The sequence below is a fragment of the Pan paniscus genome, chromosome 1, assembly GCF_029289425.2.
Source record: "Pan paniscus chromosome 1, NHGRI_mPanPan1-v2.0_pri, whole genome shotgun sequence".
NCBI lineage: Eukaryota > Metazoa > Chordata > Mammalia > Primates > Hominidae > Pan > Pan paniscus.
The window spans coordinates 84,951,057-84,971,318 of NC_073249.2; the positions used below are offsets into that span (position 1 = coordinate 84,951,057).

General features: G+C 38.9%; 1 protein-coding gene across 11 annotated transcripts in view; it reads right to left on the reverse strand.

Moving 5' to 3' along the window:
- The window catches only part of PBX1 (PBX homeobox 1), a 326,524-nt gene that overhangs the window by 65,037 nt on the left and 241,225 nt on the right, over positions 1-20,262 (reverse strand). For 8 of the 11 annotated variants that reach the window (XM_055112158.2, XM_063598676.1, XM_055112157.2 and 5 more), the window contains 3 exons: positions 13,296-13,431; positions 8,815-8,974; positions 783-895 (listed from right to left, as the gene is read on the reverse strand). In XM_055112158.2, the coding sequence (XP_054968133.1) occupies positions 783-895; positions 8,815-8,974; positions 13,296-13,431 (409 nt within the window). The remainder of the gene's footprint in view (positions 1-782; positions 896-8,814; positions 8,975-13,295; positions 13,432-20,262) is intronic. The other 3 variants (XM_055112162.2, XM_055112159.2, XM_008978250.5) reach the window with 1 other exon arrangement.

Sequence of the window (20,262 nt, forward strand, 5' to 3'; positions counted from 1 at the left end):
ATCGCTGACCAGTTGGTCTGTTCCGGGCTTGTAATGCTTCTTGTTCCACATGCAGGGTGGGAAACTAGACTGACATGGCTCAGAACTTCCCTAATAATTCTGACCCACAGCATACTACTTTACCCTCTCACAACATGTTTCATGCTGAGGTAGTAGGATGGCTTCTTCAAGTATCATGAAGGAAATCTGCTTACTATGGAACACTAAAATTTGATATCACATGGCTTGATTTTGCTTCCCAATGTGGACTTCTACTCATCACCAGAAACTCAAGTCCCTTGACCTCAAGGATGACTAAGAAATGAATTTAGTCAACCTGGCTGGGTGTTTTTAAAGCTTAAAATGAAAACGTCAGATAGTAATATATTTGCTTGCTTGTTAATTGCCTCTTTATATGGTAAATATTGAGCAGGAGAAACCAACACATGAGAGGGAGACCTGGAAATTGAGGTAACATCCTGAACACCTCCTCCTTTTCCCTTTGGTGAATAAAGAATATGCTGGTTCCACCTGCCTGATGTGTCTCGGTCACCTTGCCCTGTGCTTACTGTTCTTCTCCTGCCTTCCCGGTACAACTGAAAAGCCAGAGCCAAATGCATTCACAAAGTGTGGACGAGATTCCCCATGACAATGGTTGTCTTGATTTTGGTTCGGTCGTTGGTAAGGTTTTGGTTCTGATCTGTTTTTCTCTCTCTCTCTGGACAGAAGCAGGAAGTCCAATACAACTGAGGGCTCTTGGACTCTAAGGCATTCACCTGGCGACATATTGGCTGGGTCCCTACCTGTGATTGCACGTTGGCTCCAACCTGGGCCCCTTGGTAAGAATCCCCATTGAGTGACTGCACGCTCATGAACAAATCTCCAGAGTTTGACATGTTAAAAGAACTGGAAGAACCTGGAAAGGAAAGAGTGAGGCACCTGAATCACAGAAAGGAAAAGGCTCAAACCCCGCAACTAACAGCCAAGAGGAAGAATGACATGCAAAGCAACCCCCCCAAATAAAAACTAAAATAAAAATAACATCAACAGAGTCTGGTTAGTAGCATGAAGAACAGAGCAAGCAATAAAGGGTGCATATTGTTTATGTTATGTGAAGCCATACCTTACTGCAAGTTGTCAACAGAACTGCTTCCCCTTAGCAACTTCAAGCCGAGAAAGGGAACATTTATTCTTCCCAACTTAGTCTATTTGGATTGTAGTCTCTAGACCTAGGATCTCTCTTCTATGCCTCTAAAATTCTAGGGTTGGCCAGGGGACCACAAGATGGAGGCTATGGGCTGGTCAATGGTACTTCTGCCACCATGATAGAGCACATAAACTATTCAACTGGATTCTAAATATGTCATTGCTAAACCATCCCCTCCCCTGTGAGGAGCAGCACCTGGGAGGGAGTGCATGAAGGCAATGTCACATACTAGGAGTGGCTCTATGATATGGGTCTATTGACATTCTTAATTTCTAAAATGAAGGTGAAATTTCTCGCAGGGTGGCAACAGCCCAAGGATACTTGAGGACTGTAAGAATATGTGGGAGTGATCTACCCTTCTCTGCCACCTGTGACTACGGAGAAAACAAAATAATGGGCCAGGAATTCTCAAGCATGCATAAAATATGAAACATTGCTGCTAACAATAATAATAGTAATAATAATAATAAGTGGGCCTCAAGAAGGGCCATTAGCCATCTGCTTTTCACCTCCCAGGGATGGAAGCATCATCCAGCGAGTTAGCCTAAGGTCCATCCTGGCACCACCCAGGTTCCACTGGTTCCACTGCGGTGAACCTAGCCCACATTCAACCTAAGCATAAGGGCTTGCAAAAGCTTAATATTATTCTGAAGTCATCGTGCAGCTCAGCGCATTAGGAAAGAAAGCTCAACGTGCAAGGTTTGGTTAAAACATGACATTAGCCTGGAAAAGGAAAGACCTTAGGGACCCAGGTCAGTTGCACTCTATTATTTCCAACCCTATATTGCTCAAATTGTGCTCTTGCCCTCATATTCTGAGACAGCCATCATCAGTGTGGAATCACCCAACAATGATTCATGCCTCAGCTCTGACACTTTTCTTTTCTCCTAAGGTAGGGATTTGAGCTCTGAGAGCTTTCCTGCCCCACATGAAGAGGTGCAGCTAAGCAGAAGAGAGGACATTTTTTTCCCCATAGAAGGACCACTTAACAAATGATGAACTCTAAACTCTGACACAATGCACTGTTTATTTATGGTATCTATCTAGGCTATTCATGGTGTTTTCATACTTTAAAGGCAAGAGCCATTTAGAGAAAGCAGATGATTTATAAACCTGGGGACAACTCCACATTAAAAAAAAAAAAAAAAAAACTCAAATTTTCTTTGTCCTGTGGGATGTTCATTTGCATGCAAAAAAAACCTATTTTACTAAATAAAACAATCCTCCACCTAACTCCCTTCTCATTCCTTCTTTCCCAGGAAAAAATAAATGCTTTCTTTGGGGCTTAGAGGAGGACTCAAGCATCAACCAAAGGACTATGCCATCTCCATAGCTCTGCGACTTGTCCTGTCTCATCTGGCCCACATTTCTCTGTTTAGCTTATCTGAAAGGAATTAGAAAGGTAGGGCCTTAGCAAAAAAAGTGTAAGATCTGGCCAGGTGTGGCTTATACCCAGTCAGTGGGACAAAGCCTTTGGTCTGTAACTTCCTTCCATTAATATGGGACCTATCTTTGAAACTGTCTTCCTGAACATATGAATGAAACAATGTGTGGCACAGATCACATTCTCACGTGTAGATATATAATATCTCTATATACTAGTTCTATCCCTCTCAAATATTTTTTGTAATCACAGATATAACCTAAATAATAAAAGTCATTTTGTAATGTATTACAATACATGCTTGCATTTAGATGTCATCAGAACCAAGAAGAATCAGCTCCAAGAACCCAAATTATAATTTGTTATATGTCATCAGACTCCCCCACCCAACTCCCCAGAGTGTTCAGTTTCAGGCTCACGTATTTTACTTCTCTCCCATCGTCTCTAGATGATGTCTCATCATCCAGAGAGTCAACCTTAAGGTCCATCCTGGCACCACCCAGATTCCACTGGTTCCACTGTGGTAAATCTAGCCTAAACATAAGGACTATAAGTTTGACCAGTGTTTTTCTGGAAATTAGTACACAAACTTAGAAATGGGAGAAACCCCCAAAGGGCTACATGATGTCCAATGACGTGGCATCCATGGAACCACGAAGGCATGGAATGTGTCATTTAAAAGATACACATTGCAATTGACACAGGTGATTTAAAAAATACATGTGCATAAACTGTAAGTATGTCTGGCTGCCTAATGTACACAGAGATAAATATGCATATATAAATGTACTTCATATACAAGTGCATTTGTATCAGAGCAGTAATTGAAGAAACAGTCCCTTGTGCTCTTGGCTGTGCTGTTTCAGCATTTCATTGTGTCTGTACACCCATGTACAATATTACCATGGCTTCTCACTCTCTGATAAGTATCTAGAAGCACTAACTGTGCTGAGGGAAGAGACCAGGTGCCACTAACACCACAATAAAGCAGACAGAAGTCCACAAAAACATCTGAACTACAAGGGGAGGACATGTTCTTTACCCAGCACTGCAAGTTGGAAAGAATTTATCATGGAATGGATAACCTCCTGGGAAGCACACGATCCACTGACAAATAGTGAATGGGCTCTCTTGGAGGTGCTGTGGCATTCTCAAAGAACTGAAACAGAAAGACTTGGCTTGCTGAGAAGATCATTCAGAAACCTTACCTGCAGGCTGTTTTGAAGCCATCAGCTACTACTAGAAGCACATTTTAAGATGTGGTTGTCAGTTAAAAGGTTCTGAATTTGGTTTGGGAAGGAAGGCAAGCAGCTCATTTAAACTGCCACCCAGACATTTGGGGCATGTGCAGAACTAAATCTACACTCAACTAGGCAGAGAAGAAATAATGGATCACTTATGATTATAATGCATTTGCTTGGGCAGACATCATGATGTGGTAATGTGTCCACATCCATTTTCATCAGACAAGTTCCAGAACATTGCATTTCTACTCTAAAGAATCTTCAGGAGACTTAAATTTGTTAAAGAAAAACAAAAAAAATTAAAAGCAAAAAAACAATAAAAAAAATCAGTTAACTTCATAATCCAAAAATAATAATAATAATAATAATGATAAAGCTTAAACCTAGAATAGGATCTCTCAACCTTGTTGCTACTGACATTTTGGGCCAAATATTCTTTATTGTGGGAGATTATCTTATGCATTGTAGGCTGGTTAGCCCTACAATGGTTATCCTCTATCCAATAGATGCCAATAACAACCTCCCTTCAAAATTGTGACAACCAAAGATAGCTCCAGATAGTACCAAATGTCCCCTGGGAGTACAAATTTGCCCCTAGATGAGAACAAAAGACCTAGAGCAAGAACGGATTTACTTTTTCCTTTTAAGGAATTCAGTGTTTAAATGTATTCACTCAATATTCCTTACAGTATTTTAATGAAGTAGTTGCCATTTTCTGTAGTTTAGAAATCAAGACTTCAGACAGATTACGTGGCCAGCCTGATTCAGCTTGATTAGATTGGACTCTCATACCATTTGGGAGCTCAAAGGATAGGCCCTTTTTACTAGATGTAAGCTTAAATTATGTCCCATGCATGCTTGCTTTTCTCCATTTCCCTTTGTGAATTCCAAAATTCATTGTTACTTTCTACTTGGGACAAAACAAAAGAGTAAAGTGTTGTCTGGTTGAATGTGAAAACCCTTCAATAGGTATGTATCTCAAGGTTGTAGAGTTCCAATTCCAGGACAAATTGTTTTCACTCTTCAATCAAAAATAAAGAGGAGAATCATACTAAGAAAGACATGAGATAAAACATCAGTGGGATAAATATTTTCACCTGGTTTTAAAAAACAAAATTATAAGAATTCCTGTGGATTTACTAAAGTTTTAGTCAACTTCTCTGGATGTGTTACCTTCTCTCTGTGTGTATTATATAAAAACTTCTCATAGGGCATGAAGGCTCTGAGTTTTAATATAATAACCTTTCATCAATCCTGAAAAACACCAAACCTCTTTTTAGGGGTTGATATGATTAGACTTTGTGTCCCCACCGAAATCTCATCTTGAATTGTAATCCCCATAATCCCCACGGTCCCCAGGTCAAAGGAGAGACCAGGTGAACTTAAATGAATCATGGGGGCAGTTTCCTCCATGCTGTTGTGATAGTGAGGGAGTTCTCACAAGATCTATCTGATGGTTTTATAAGGGGCTCTTCCCCACTTCACTCGGCACTTCTTCCTGCTGCCTTATGAAGAAGCTGCCTTGCTTCCCCTTCACCTTCTGCCATGACTGCAAGTTTCCTGAGGCCTCTCCAGCCATGCTAACCTGAGTCAATTAAGCCTCTTTCCTTTAGAAATTACCCAGTCTCAGGCATTTCCTCATAGCAGTGTGAGAATGGACTAATACAGGGGTATTACAAGATTATGTATATGGGCTTGCCATTGACTAAAATAGTGCTAGAGGAAGAACTTTCATGGTTGAATTTGCTGTTGTCCTTGACACAAACACACAGCTAAGCAAAAGAATTCCAATCTTGGGGTTCTGAGCTTCAGTAAGCCCACTACCACTGATCTAATCACAGAATGTGATATAATTTCAACGCTGATGGCATGCCACAGTGAACATCTGTAATGCACAAGTCAATTTCTTTCTTCTTGGATGTTAAAATCCTCTGCAGAAGATAATCCAAGCTTCTTGAAAGGGCCTCATTTTTCTGAGGTTTTATAATCTCATCGAAATTAAGAAATTAAGAATGCATTACTCTAGGCCACTACAGAAGAATTATAGACCCCAGGTTTTAACCAGTGCTTCAACTGGCCCCTATTTTTGCTTTCTTTTTTCAAAATTTAACTTTCTCTCCTTCCTTCTATTCTTCCTCTTTGTCTAACTTTTTGTCTAACTTTGCTGGTATAAACTATGAAGCATGCTAAATGTCTCTAAATGCTTCCTAATCCCCCCGGGTTTTAGTCTTAAGTGATTTAAAAAAAAATTATGCTTAAGAAGATAGGAGACATGGAACATATCAATAAATAGAAATATTTGGAAGTAATCTTACTGAAGTGCTGTTCTCCATACAGAAGCCTCTAGCAGGAAGAGGATTTACTTGCAAAGAAATATATTTGGTTTTTTTGTTTGTTTGTTTGTTTTGTTTTTGGAGTTGGAGTTTCGCTGTGTTGCCCAGGCTGGAGTAAGTGGTGCGGTCTCAGCTCACTACAATCTGCACCTCCCAGGTTCAAGGGATTCTTCTGCCTCAGCCTCCCGAGTAGCTGGGACTACAGGTGCAAGCCACCACGCCCAGGTAATTTTTGTAATTTTGGTAGAGACGGGGTTTCACCACATTGGCCAGGCTGGTCTCAAACTCCTGACCTCATGATCCACCCGCCTCGGCCTCCCAAAGTGCTGGGATTACAGGCATGAGCCACTGCACCCAGCCAGAAATATATTTCTTTACAATAGAAATGAGTACTTATATTTTGTAAAACTCTGAAAAAAAACTTCTGCTTCAATACTGAGGTTATGAAAAGTTCCTAGGTTCTACAACTCTAGACTTCAAACTCTGCCAAAATATATTTTCACATATTAACCTCTTATTTAAAATTTATTTCAATTATCATTTATCTTTCCAAATTATTGAAGAGCAAGTACATAACATAATAAACACCTTATGTGAAAAGTTTGAACATTTTAAAGTTCTACTTTACCTGTGTGGATGATTTAGGTTGGTTAAGAGCAAAAGAAAATACAGAAAAGCCCATTTACAACTTTTCCTGTTAAAATGTTTATCTTTTAAAATTCCATGCTATTGCACACATACAATAGTATTTTCTTTTGCCTCTACTTTAGAAAAAGCACTACAAAGGGGTTCCTGTGCAGATTATTTCCAACAACTTATGCACAATTGGAAGGCTTAGCTCAAATTTTCCATAATAATTTACTTTGTGCTCAGAATAGTCACATGATGTTTAAGCCACCAGAAAAAAATTCCTTAGAAAACTGTAATCATAGTCTGACATTCCATAAGAGGCAACCATATTTCTTAAACACAGAATAGAGGGTTAAAATGCTTATTTTTCTCTTTTAAGGGCTTTAGGAAAGAATAAATAGTTACGAATTTAGTAATGAAGAAAGTCCACAGGGCCCTTCTAAGGACTAGTCATAAATCATGCTAAGCCATCTGCGATGCAGATATACCAGGGACAGGAAAAAGTCATTTTGATATCTGTTTTGCATTATGATAACCTTTGCAGGAGTGTTGAGTGCATTTTTGCTAATGTTGACAGAATTGTACTTCTTCCAAAGAGACAAGTGAAAATGTCTGCCTAGCAGCACAGTTCAACTGGTGTTGTTGGGTCTGAAATTCTTAATCATTGACCAGATGGAGAAGATGGAACTCTCTCTGGTTATTGAACCTGTTAGCTTTGATCCCTTGTCAATCACACCATGATGGAGGAAGAAAAAAACAAAATATTTCTCAAAAAGGAAATATGCTCCTCATAGGAATCTAACCTACAGTGCTGGAAAAATTAAAACTGGATTGAATTCTACATTGTTTTATTATATTCATGTTGAAAAAGCCCAGGCTACTCTTCATGCATGATTCCATTTAGATAAAAGAAGGCCACAAAAGAAGTGCTGGGTATAGCCCAGTGACTTGGAGAACCTTATCATAACAAATTTGTGCATCTGGAAGCTCACAGAAGACATCAGTCTGTGGAACCCTACATTTCTCCAGTAACGAGTCACTGTAAGAAAACTTATTTTAGTGGACAAACAAGCTTTGTGGTCAAAGATACCACATACTCTAAAAAATGTTAGACATTAGGTTTGTAATCATATTATGATCAAACATATTTAAATTGGTAACCTTTTAAGTTAGAATCATCAGTTTTCTTAGCTGTGCACCCTAATCAAAGTCAAACCAAACTTATTTAATGAGAAAATACTTGTCTTTCCTTTACCAAAGGGAAAAAAAAATTACCACATGCCTTCCATAGCATACAAACACAAAGGTTATATTTTTCGCATTATTAACTACATTTTTTCACATGTAGAAATTCTGAACTGATGACACAAGGCACACCCCAAAATATAGTATTTTGACCTAAACTCTTAAATTAGTGATATAACGCATATTTCCTGAAACAAAACCTATTACATAGCTCATGACCGATAATCATAAAGACCAACAAAAAACAATAAAGAACAACAACTATAAACAATATATAGAAATATTCATAGCCTGGTTTTGCATACCAAAGCATTCTAATAAGATATTTGCTAGAAGAGTAAATATTTCTGCATAGAATGCATGCTAATAGGTGACCCAGACATTATGTTGTTGGAACAGCAAAACTGACAAGGATAAAAGCTTTATATAAAACAGGCCAAATGACAGAATCCCAATAGACTATCTCTAAGCACTATGTCTAACTTATTTATTGATATCCCTGAGAGGAGAATTTAGAGGTCTCTTCAAGCTAACCAATTTACTTTGGTCTTAACTTAATAGACAAATTAATGCAAACCTCCAGACAACCTACGTTGTAAACAGTCTAACAGATTGCTCTTTGGAAATGAAAGAAAGAGCCCAAAGTGACATTAACATCCAAAAATACAATCAAATACAGAAATTAACCAATCAAAAGCCTAACAAATTAAAAGAAAATCCCAGTGTAGGAACAGCAAGTATAAAAATGGAGAACAATTCCTTCCCCCACCCCCAATCAAAGAAAAAACTAACCAGCTGAGTTGGGAGTTGAGGGCGAGTTAGCTTGGCTTCCATGGGCTGACACATTGGTAGCAGTGACAGCTGTTTTGGCAGCATAAATATTGGCTTCCTCTTGAAATTTACCTATGTTCTTCTTGTACCGGATTCGCTTATTTCCAAACCAGTTTGATACCTAGAGTAGTTTAAGAGAAGATGAGAAAGTTCACATTTCATCCTTCAGAAACATTGCAGAAGAAAAAAAAGGCTTTATGGGAGAGGTGAAGAGGTAAGCTAATTGGTCTTATCCTACTTATATTAATAATTTGGCAACATCAGTAAAAAGATCTGAAGTAAGAGCTTCAAAAGGACAACTACATAAAATGCGATTCTCTTGTTTAATATAACTAAAATTTAGCAAAACCGCTGTGACAAAAATCTTCCTATAAAGGAGCTGCTCATTTAAGCTAGAACCCTTTTAATTTAGAGCAAGCCTTTTAAATTTGCTTACGTCTTCAGTTATGACACTAAAATATACCTAACATTTCAGGAGAAATGCCCCTAGCATTTATCAATGTGAAAGCTGGCTTGATGCCATCAAGATACACAGACCTTTAAATGTCCATATAGGTGCTTTCGTGTGATAGATTAATTGCAAATTTTTAGAAGTTACATAACTTTAATGTGGACTGAGATTCTTGGCTGTATGTCACTATAGACCTTAGGATCAATATAATTCAATCTACCAGATTTCACTGACTATTTTGTGTAAAGCTTAGCGTTATCTACATAAGGAAAAACTGTAGCATACAAATGATTATCCCCTTGAATTCTAGGGTTTAAATGTTAAAGCCAGCAGACACAATAAACCTAATTTACTTTCATTTGTTAATTTATTTCCTTCATGTGGTTCGCAGCAGGTGTCTTGGCTTGATCTGGTACCTCTGCTCCCTTCATACCAAGACCTCTGCCAGACACAAGTGGAGACACAGTTAAATTCAAGTTTTACCCCCATAATTCCTGCCCGGGGAAGGAAAGTTTTATATCCCACATTCCAGATATGATTTTGAACTAAAATGTCGAGGTTTTTATATAATTACAAAACAAACTATGAATCTGGTGAGGGAAGGGGGAGTTGATCCCACATGTACCACAGCTTACGTATTATTTATATTTAACTCCCAACGACGGCAGATAAAGAAAACTGTTGCAAAACTATACTTAATTTTTTAAACGCATTAACAAACTTAAAACATCTTATAAGGATAGCACTGAAAGGCTTATACAGTTTATACTATAGCAGAAATGCCAAGCCTTTCTTTTTTTAAAAAAAATCAGTCTGTACCACCACAATATTAAACAAAAGAGAAAAAAATTCAATAAGAAAATGCTTTATTTATTGTAAATACTGATGTCTACAGAAAAAGAGGTAAACTGGAGGAGGAAGGACACTTTTGGGTGTATTTCAGGATCACTGCATATCTAGTTTCACTTTGAAATTTATGTTTTTCTTGATATAACTTTCACTATTCATAGGAATCGGTCATAATTATGGTTGCTTTTTGATTTATGGGATAGGAAAAGAAGAAAAAAGGTAAGGAGATTTTTTTTCTCAGATAACTGCACAAGCTGAAAGAAAAGGGAAAAAGATGAAGATAATTTGGTAGGACTTTTGAAGAAGAAATACCTGAGGTCCAATTATATGTAAAAAAAAATATGAGCTGAAGGAGGTAAAGAGGGGACATGTTGTGGGAATGATTCCCTTCTAAATGACAAGAATGGAACTGGTAGGAAGGTGCTAGGTCAGTTCAGGGACTTCCTGCATTGTCCAACAGACAATGATCTGGACAATGTATACAATGAGTGTTATCATGAATGAACTAATTACTCAACAGTCTTGGACTAACGGCCTAATACACGTTAGGCACTAGGGATGTATAGATAACAGACACAGAAGGAGACATGAAATACAGAAAGAATAGTAGGTTTTATAGGAAGGGTTTGATCCACATTTTGAACAAGTTAATTTTGAAGAACCTCTGGGCAAAGCCATGATGAAGTCCATTAGGAAGTAAAATTTATGAGTTTGGTGCTGCAGGGGAGAAGTTCCATTAGGTATTCAAATGGAGGTATTATTTGTAGCTGTGAGCATGGAAAAGATCACTCAGATAAAGCATATAGAACATTGCTTTTCAAAGTTAAGTGTTCATGGGGAAGTTGTTAAAACAAATTTCTATTATAGATTTCACCCTCAAAGATTCTGATTCAGAATTAGGGTGACACTCAAGAATTTACATTTCTAACAGGCTCCCAGGGGATGCTGATGCTGCATTCTGTGGATCACACTTAGAGTAGCTCTGGTATAGAAAAAGGGCTCTTTAGGGATCTGGGGAGATACAGTCAATAGGCGGATTTCAGATGGATTTGGGTGTGTGGGCAACATATCTTTGTTTTGGGTCATGGGGGAAATCAATAGCTTTTAGTAGATTTCAAAAGAATTTGTGACTTCAAAAAAAGACAATAATTATACAGCCCAAGAGGTATTCCCTGGCTTTGGGAATTAGGAGAAAGATTTAATAAATCATGTGATCCAACAAACCATGATTAGTAAATGGGGCAACTAAGATCCAAAAAGAAAGAGTGAGTTCCCTAGGATCCCACAGTTGACTCTTGTCAAAAATAGGCTCCTTGCTTAATGCTCCTCCTATGACATCATATTATATTGTCTCCCATTGGACTTGTTTAGCAATGGTAGCTTAGTTGCTTCGGGGAGAGACAGATGTGATGGGGAAGAAAGAATGGCATGACTTTGGCATGGGCAGAGGAAAGGGAAAGGTGACACAATACGTAAATAAGCATTTTAATGGACACACTATTTGTACCTTGAGTTTCCATAATGAAGGAAGTGAAGGCTGTGGGAACAGATCAGGATTTTAACTTGTATCCAGCTACACTACAAATTACCTCCAGGAGAATTCCTTTTACCTTCAACAGGAAGTTGAAATTCTGAATTCCACACTTGGAATTCGGACAGTAGTAATTTCATTATATTTTAAAAGCAAAAGGTTCCATGATAAAATTCAGTGATTTGATATTTGCTGCATGTTTGTGGTCCATACCTAGAAGCATTCCTCAAACATGTAGCAAGTATCAAAAAGCATTAATTCCCTTTTTTGTGGAAAAGGGGTTTCGATTTGGATAAGAATGGTGATAGCCCTAGAAAAAACTAGGCTACTTAAGTTTGACGGCTGACGTTCCCGTTTCCCAGAATTGTCAAGACTAAAAATGACCTCCAGCTGGGTCAAAGCACCTAAGGAAGGCCCAGGTTAAAAAGGAGTCAATTCATTCTGCTTTATCTGAAAGAATGTTTTCAAGGATATTTGCTGCTGTAAAATCATCTTAGTTTGTTGGGAAGGCTTGGACAATCCCTTCATTGTCAATACTTTTGTGGAGCTCTATATTCTGACTGGACCTAATTCTGTATAGCTAAACACAGGTTGATGGGATCAGCATCCTGCAGGGATTAACAGAAGTCAGGATTCAATTCAAGGAGGTACAGATGCTTAGTTTATATAAAAGAGCATCTACTTCATTTGAAAAACGGTAAGTGACATTTCTCACTACAGTAGCCTTCACTACTCCCTCCCCTCCCCAGTTTTAATGGAAATACCAGTACATTTAATTCTCCTGCATGTGACAAAATTCTAAGGAAAACTTTCTCCGACAGATTTCAGAATTATCACTGTGGTTCTCAATTAGAAACCAGTGGTGGTATTTGAGGTTCAGACTGAATAAGAAATTTGGGTGGATCTTTTGAGTGGACAAAATACACGTACACATAAATATTGCCTACTTTTCTGCTTCATATTCGTGTTGAAAACTCTAGGCCTATAAAAATTTTATGTCATGTATCTTTCCAAGTCATCAGACACCACCTGTTATGGTTATTGCTCTTTGGGGGAAGGGGGCATTCAGTGACATTTTGTTCAACCATTCCAATGTAATCGCAGTGACATGTTAAAATTCCTACACTCCATCAGTTATAGAGTCAGCACATCAAGAGGAGACATTTAAGTTCTTTCATTTAAAAGGCTATGTAACAACTAGTTCCATTCACTGACTCTTAAAAGTTCTTGGGTTGGGCAAAAAATGGCTAAGGAATTGACTGAGTTTGAAAAAACAGCATGAGGAATGCAGATAACTTTCCTAGTACACTTCAGACACCTCGTCCATTTGAAGCAAAGGAGTGCTCGATGGGAAGAACCCTGACCCTGTTTTTACATTGTACTCTACTTATTCTTCTCTTCCTTCTGCTGGTTCTTCTCAAATTTTGCCAAGTACTTACCTAGAAACTCACTTATACACATACGCATCAAGTGCTTACCTTGATATTTTAAGGCTATAGCTGATGGGACTTGCAAGGCATGAATGTCCAGTAAAGCAAGACCTCTAAGAGCCTGCCCCAGAGGCCCCACCATGGCCAGGCTACAGGCTGAGGCTTTTGAGGGGCTGCTTACCTGGGAGACTGTGATGCCACACTTCTTGGCTAACTCCTCTTTGGCTTCCTCACTGGGGTAAGGGTTGCTGAGATGGGAATAGAAATATTCATTCAGGATTTCTGTCGCTTGCTTGTTGAAATTCCGTCTCTTCCGCCTTTGTAAAGAGAAAGGAAATAATAACAAAAAGGCTCACACCAAATAAATATAAAATGGGAGAGAATAAATCTACTTCTGGGAGAAGACAAATTTTTGAGCAAAAGGTGAATTGGAGCAGATTTACCAAAATGGGCTGGATGCCAAAACCAACACTAAAAGCATTTGCTCAATACTTCATTGTGTACCATCTGGGCACCGAACAGAAGAGTGGTCACAGATATTTTTGCAGAGTAGTGAGGAGTATAAAGTTTCAAAATTTGGGCCATCTTGGTTTGTTTTTTTGAGATGGAGTTTCACTCTGTCACCCAGGCTGGAGTGCAGTGGTGTGATCTTGGCTCACTGGAACCTCCACCTCCTGGGTTCAAGCGATTCTCCTGCCTCAGCCTCTTGAGTAGCTGGGATTACAGGCACGTGCCATCACACTCAGCTAATTTTTGTATTTTTAGTAGAGATGGGGTTTCATCATATTGGCCAGGCTGGTCTCTAACTCCTGACCTCATGGTCTGCCTGCCTCAGCCTCCCAAAGTGCTGGGATTACAGGCATGAGCCACCGCGCCCAGCCCCATCTTGGTTTTGAATCCTCGGTCAATTGAATATCAGCTGGGTGATTTTGATCAGCTTCTTCCGTGAAAGTGAAGAGGGTCATACTGACTTCACAGGGTAAGAGTAGGGAAGAGATGAGACCACACAAAGACAGCACTCGGCACAGCGCCCAACACATGGCAGGTGCTACAACTTGGTCTTTCTTACTACCAGGTTCCAGGCACTGGGCCTGACCCCTCCCTCTTGGCAATCAATTCAAGTTATTCATTTTTCACTACTACTGAAGTAGATATGATTATTCGTATTTACCGATCAAGAACTGAGCTCAAAGGCCACTTGGCTGGTATGTAACAGAGCTAAGGTATTAATTCAGGTCTGACCACTACAAAACCCAATCTCTCTCTTCTATACAAATTGGCTCCTCACAATTACGCAGAGCTTCTGCAGCCATAAGTTAAAAATAAGTTATCATGTTCTTTCCATTCTATCCCCATGTAAATGCATGTAACATTTTTAAAAGGCATCTGGGGAAGAGGGCACAGAACTGACTGAAATTAACCCCCAACATCTTGACCTCCCTCAAAAGGAGAAAAGTGGCACTTCTTAAGCAAGAACAGCTGCTAAATGGTAAAACAAAAGCCCACAGAATTCTTTTTCATATACAGGTTGCCAAAAAGGAGAAAATCACTTTTTTTTAATAAAAGCATTTTCTGCCTTAAAAAAAAAAGTGCTAATTGAACTAATTTAAAGTGAGAATCACTTTATTGCTTCCTGACAATGAAGGCCTGTGGATAGTTGAGGGAGTTGCAGGCTCAATGCAGGGGCTGGTTGGCCCTCCTTGAAGTTGTGTGGTCTTCATCTTTAAATTAGCTCACTTAGCACTTTTGCCTTTCTTGCTTTTATTAAAAGCTTTTCCTTACGGAAAAGATTTCCAGAACATCCCTGATTATACCAGGATATAGGATTTCCCAATTTAGCCAACAGAAAGCACTGATGGCCTTGCTAGACAGGAAATTCAGCTAATATTGTATTTTCAGGGTCCCACTTGGATTAATTAACACAATAAAGTGCCTGATTTTACCGGATGAACACCATCTGTCCACAGGTATTAACCACATCTGTCCAGATTATGCCAAGCCCAAGTCACTCTCCTAAATCATGCTGAGTTTCTGGGTCACTCAGCATCAGAAATTGTACAGATTGGATTTAAAAGCCCAACTGCAAAGTGGGCATGTGTTAAAAGCTCTTGCATGATGGGAATTTGAGGAAGATAGCCAAGTGACTAACAGGGTCTGCAGGCCAGGCTTTAGATAACCTTTGGCTTCTCTTTCTTCTTCGCCTAAAGACTGTTGTTTTAGGCCTGGGGAACTGGACCCTGAAGGCTCCCTAATTTGGAGAGCCTCCGTTCCTTCATTCAGTTGTTTGCATTAGCATTACTGTGTATTTTTTGGGACTCTTCCAATTGAGCTCAAAGGAAACCTCTCTGGAATGAGCTGGTGGTATGCGGATGGTGCAGACAGCTGTTCCCAGCTCTTCTCTCTTTGTGATGTGCAATCTTCCCTAGGTGGTCTCATCTACTCTGATGGACTCGCTTATCACTTCTTTTAGTAGATGTCTTAATCTAGGGCCTTTGAAATCCTAGGATCAGGATTTTTCCAAATTTCAAGAAACCTAGTGAAAATAACACCTTTCTACAATAAGGTTGAGCTAACTGAGACGCCTGGTTTCTTTGCTTTGGCTTGAAGTGTTATCACCTTGCTGAGTTAACATTTGTGATTTCAAACCAGTCAGTAGCTTTGTGAGTTGGGCATCTAGGTTTTGAATTTAAGAAATTTGGAAGTTGATAAAATATTACCGGATAAATATGGTGTTTCAGGGACAGAATATTTTTGAATCACAGGGTCCATGGGGGAAGTTTTTTATAAAAAACTCATGATAGTGAGATGTGTAGACATCACAGACATACACTGCTAACTACCAAATTTGTTATCTCCTGCCCTAATACCTCTGCTAAGAGCCATTGGCCCATTTATGACTGCAGACTCCAAGCATCTTCAAACAAACTGTTTCCAAAACTAAGATCACCTTTTACCCAAATCGGCTCCATTTTCCTTGTTAGTCTTATTATTTAGTGACATTACTGTAGATATGGTTCATTATATTTGCTAATTTGTTCATTCATTCATTCGAAGATTGGAGTACCTAGCATGTGCTAGAAACTAGGAGTTTCTCAACTCTTCCTGCTTTCTTACCTTCATCAAATGATTGCCCCCAAAGCACGTCCTGACAGTTCTACACTTTCAAATCTACCTCTTCTGTTTCATTCTAATTGCGCTGCTATTTGTGAAGTGAGTGAAGAGGAGCCGCTGCCTGTTGTATCACTGTATGACTAGTGCTGTCCAAGAGTACTTTCTACGATGAGTGAAATGTTCTATATCTCTGCTGTCCAATACAGTAGTCATTGGCTATGTGTGGCTACTGAGCAGCTGCAATGTGGCTAGTGTAACCAGAGAGCTAATTTTTAAATGTTTATTTATTTTAATTTAGTATTTAGTTAACTTAAATTTAAAAATAAATAGCTATATACCAGAGCAACACTAGATCAATGTTTTCCTAGGAAGCCCTCCTGGAAAAAGATTGTAGCTCTGGGGACACCATCAAAAACATAAAATATCTTTGGAACCTCTTGTTTTAGTCCACTTTATAATATATCAATGTTTATCTTAAAATAAGAATATTTTCTTTGGAGTACTTTTACAAAATGTGAAAAGTATTTCAATTTATTCTGTGCAGTGCCAGTTTGAGAAGCACAGGCTTCAACAATTGTTCTTTACATTGTCTTTTCTCCAATTCAGCTCATCTTCAAGAGAATCACTAGAGTAATCTTTCTAAACCACAGATATGATCATGTCACTAATCATTATAAAATTTAACAATAATGCGTATATATAAATAACAATGTGCAATAATATATCGTATAACAGTAATAATATATAACACAGTAATCATGATAGCTGAATTATGATGTGAATATTATATGCCAGATACTATACTAATATTTATTCCTATTTACAGGATTATCCCTGTTTTACAGGTAAGAAAACTGAGTCTTGGGAAAATAAGCCACTTATCCAGCGTCATATAGGTCATCAGGGTTGTAGCCAGAATTTGAATCCAGTGCAATTTTATGTGATAACTTCCCATACTTCTTCCTTAAACAGCTCTGAGGGTTTCTGCTGTTTAATAGGATAAATTCAAAATCTTCACTGGTACAGTTAAGGGTTTTCAGTGGATCTTTCCTATCCCTAGTGCCTCATTTCCCCTCAATGCTACACATGCTCTGAACAATTTCATCTAGCCACATCATATGCCTCTGCGTTCCCCAAAGACTCGTGGCTTTCATGCTCCTGTGGCTTTTCACACCACCCTGCATATTTCTCTCCCACAACATCCGCCACAGATTTACATACGTCTCCCCAACTAAACAGCAAATTCCTCAAAGGCAGAGGACAGATCTCACTCATATTTGAAACCCTTGTGTCTCACGCAAATAGTAAGCACTCAAGGAATGCTTGCTGAAGTAGAATTCTGTTGTTTTGTTTTGCTATTATTCCTTCTATTTGGCAAACATCCTGCTCCTCTGAAACTCAGTATTTTCCGCCCTCTCTCCGGATCATTTCCTTCAGGTGGAGTAGGTAGATGAATGAACTGAATGTGTAACATGTGGTGTTATGTGTAGTTGTAACAGTATTTGTCCTATGAGATTATGAGCTCTTTGAAGGTAGGACCCACCTTTATATGCACTTTTTTCATCTTTGATGTTCCAGTGGCTACTATAACATCGGGCAGATAGTAAGAGCTCAGTTAGATAAACCAGTAAATCTAAGTAGAGTGCCAGTGTGACCAGACTAGACCTTCTTAGATGTCCTTTCCTCTTTCTTGTCATCCTCTCCTTGGCAATATACTTTATGTAATCCCCTCTATTGCAGTGAAGTATACAGACGTACTTTTAATTATCTGTTTATGTGACTGTCATTTCCAGTAAAATGTTATAGAAAAACAGTTAAGATTAATGCTTGAAAATCATTTAGAGAGCTTATAAGTTCTCTCCCTCTTTTAACTAAAAAAAAAAAAAAATGTTATTTATAGTCCTGATAATAAACTTACCAAGTTGTATGGCACAATGCTTGGTATATAGCATATGATAAATGTTGAATGAATGAATGAATGAGTGCGTGGAATTTTTAAGTTAAACTTCCGTGGTACAGTTAAGTCAATCTAAGGAAGAGAGACAGGAAATGACTTGAGTGGCATAAAGGGCCGAAAGGTTAGTTGAGGGGTGTGGTGGACAGAATTCCAAAACTCTAGACCCTGGTGTACATACCTTCCCTGTGAGTGGATGGCATAGTAAATATGATTAGGTTCCTCATCAGCTGACTTTGAGTAAACGAAAGGGAAGATTCCATTAAAGCCTTAAAATGGAAGGTTTCTCCTGCTGGCCCTCAGGAAGAAAGCAGGCAGCCAAATTGTGAACTGCCTATTGAGAAAGGCAGCCTCTAGGAACTGAGGCCCTCTGTCCTACAATCAGAAGGAAATGAATTCTGCCAGCAACCAGAACGAGCTTGGAAGGAGACCCTGAGCCTCAGACGAGATCACAGCCTCAGCTTATAAGCTTGATTACAGATTCGCTGTGATTAGGGCAGAGGATCCAGCTAAGCCATGCCCAGGCCCCTGACCAACAGAAACTGTGCGATAATAAACTTGTGTTGTTTTAAGCTGCTTAATTTGTGGTAATCTGCTACGCAGTAATAGAAAGCTAATACAATGAGTGTCCCACAACAAAGTAGTAACACTCAATTCTACACACCTATTAGATTACAAAGACTAATCCTATTACTAAATCAAGTCCTCTTTGTATTTTATTTGTCTTCCATGAAATCTTTTTTGGTGAGGCCCTGCCCATCAGATGCATGGTTTAGAGGAGCATGTGAATACCTGCAGTGAGTGTGTCTTTCTTACTAAGTTTGCTTAGCTCTCTCTCCCAATTATAGTTAGTGACGCTGGAGGCATTGATGTGAATTCCCCAATCAGGATGTCTGGCAGACATTTGTTTTTGAACTGAGAAGGCCATTTGCTCAGCCTTAGGCTGGAATTTGGGGTCATGTTCTTTCACTGGTAATAAATATACCCCCAAAATGAAATGATAGTAACGATGACAATAGGTTAGTTGTTTTCGTTTTGAATCTTGGCTCAGAAGCAATGATTCAAATGTTGTAACCAAAGCAAGAAAAAGACCCTGTCTTAAAGTGATTGTCCGTCTGGTGCCAACTGGAACACTCTAGGCAAAGGCTGGTGGAAGCGAAAGAAACTTGCGTACAAAAGCCTCCTAGCTTTGTGTCTGTTACAGTCTGACCTTCAGCTGGGCACACTGGAATTACTGAGAGAAGATATCCAATGAGACAATAATTCTGCCCCTCCCTTCTCTCTGCTTACTTTCTTGAAAAGAAAGAACCCAGTCTGGAGCCAATTTTTTTTTTTTCAATATCTGCCAACATAAATACCAACTCCAGCATTTTAACTAGGGGAGTTACCATGGAGATGTAAGCAATACATGCAGGGTGGCAGTGGCACAGAGGAAGGACCCAAACAGAGGCCACCAGTCACTTGCACTTTGCACTACGCAGAACGGGCTGCATTAAAGAAGCCTGGCAGACAGCAGGCCACGGGTGAGGGAGAGGCACAGAGGATCCTGCTTTAGGGTGATTTTGCCTATTTCCACTCCATTACTATACCCAGCTGGGGAAAACGACCTTCGTTTTTACTTTCTCTTGACTTATTCTATGGAATTCTACTGGCCCAGAGTTACATTTTGCTAGCTGGCATTCTCATGTTATAGTCCATGCAACCCAAAACACATTGACTAAAAGGGAGTGAGGAAAAAAGATGCCAGGGCATTTTAAAGAGGCCCAAGGACTGTAAAGACCATAATTGTGAACACAGAGAAAAATGCAGGTAGGAGAGCTGAATAAAACATGATCTCAGGGGTGAAAAAATTCAAGAGGAGTAATAAATTGTTTTATCTGATTGAAAAGAGACAAAATTATAGATTGTGAAATGGTACACTGACCCTGACATATCTAATGTCCCAATGATAAAAATAACAGATTGGGATTATTATCAAGAATTTAAATATGAATCGTATCTGAATTCACAGATGACGAATTTAAGACAAACTCTAGATCACAAAGCATACCCATAATCAAAATGTATTTGCTAGATGAATTAT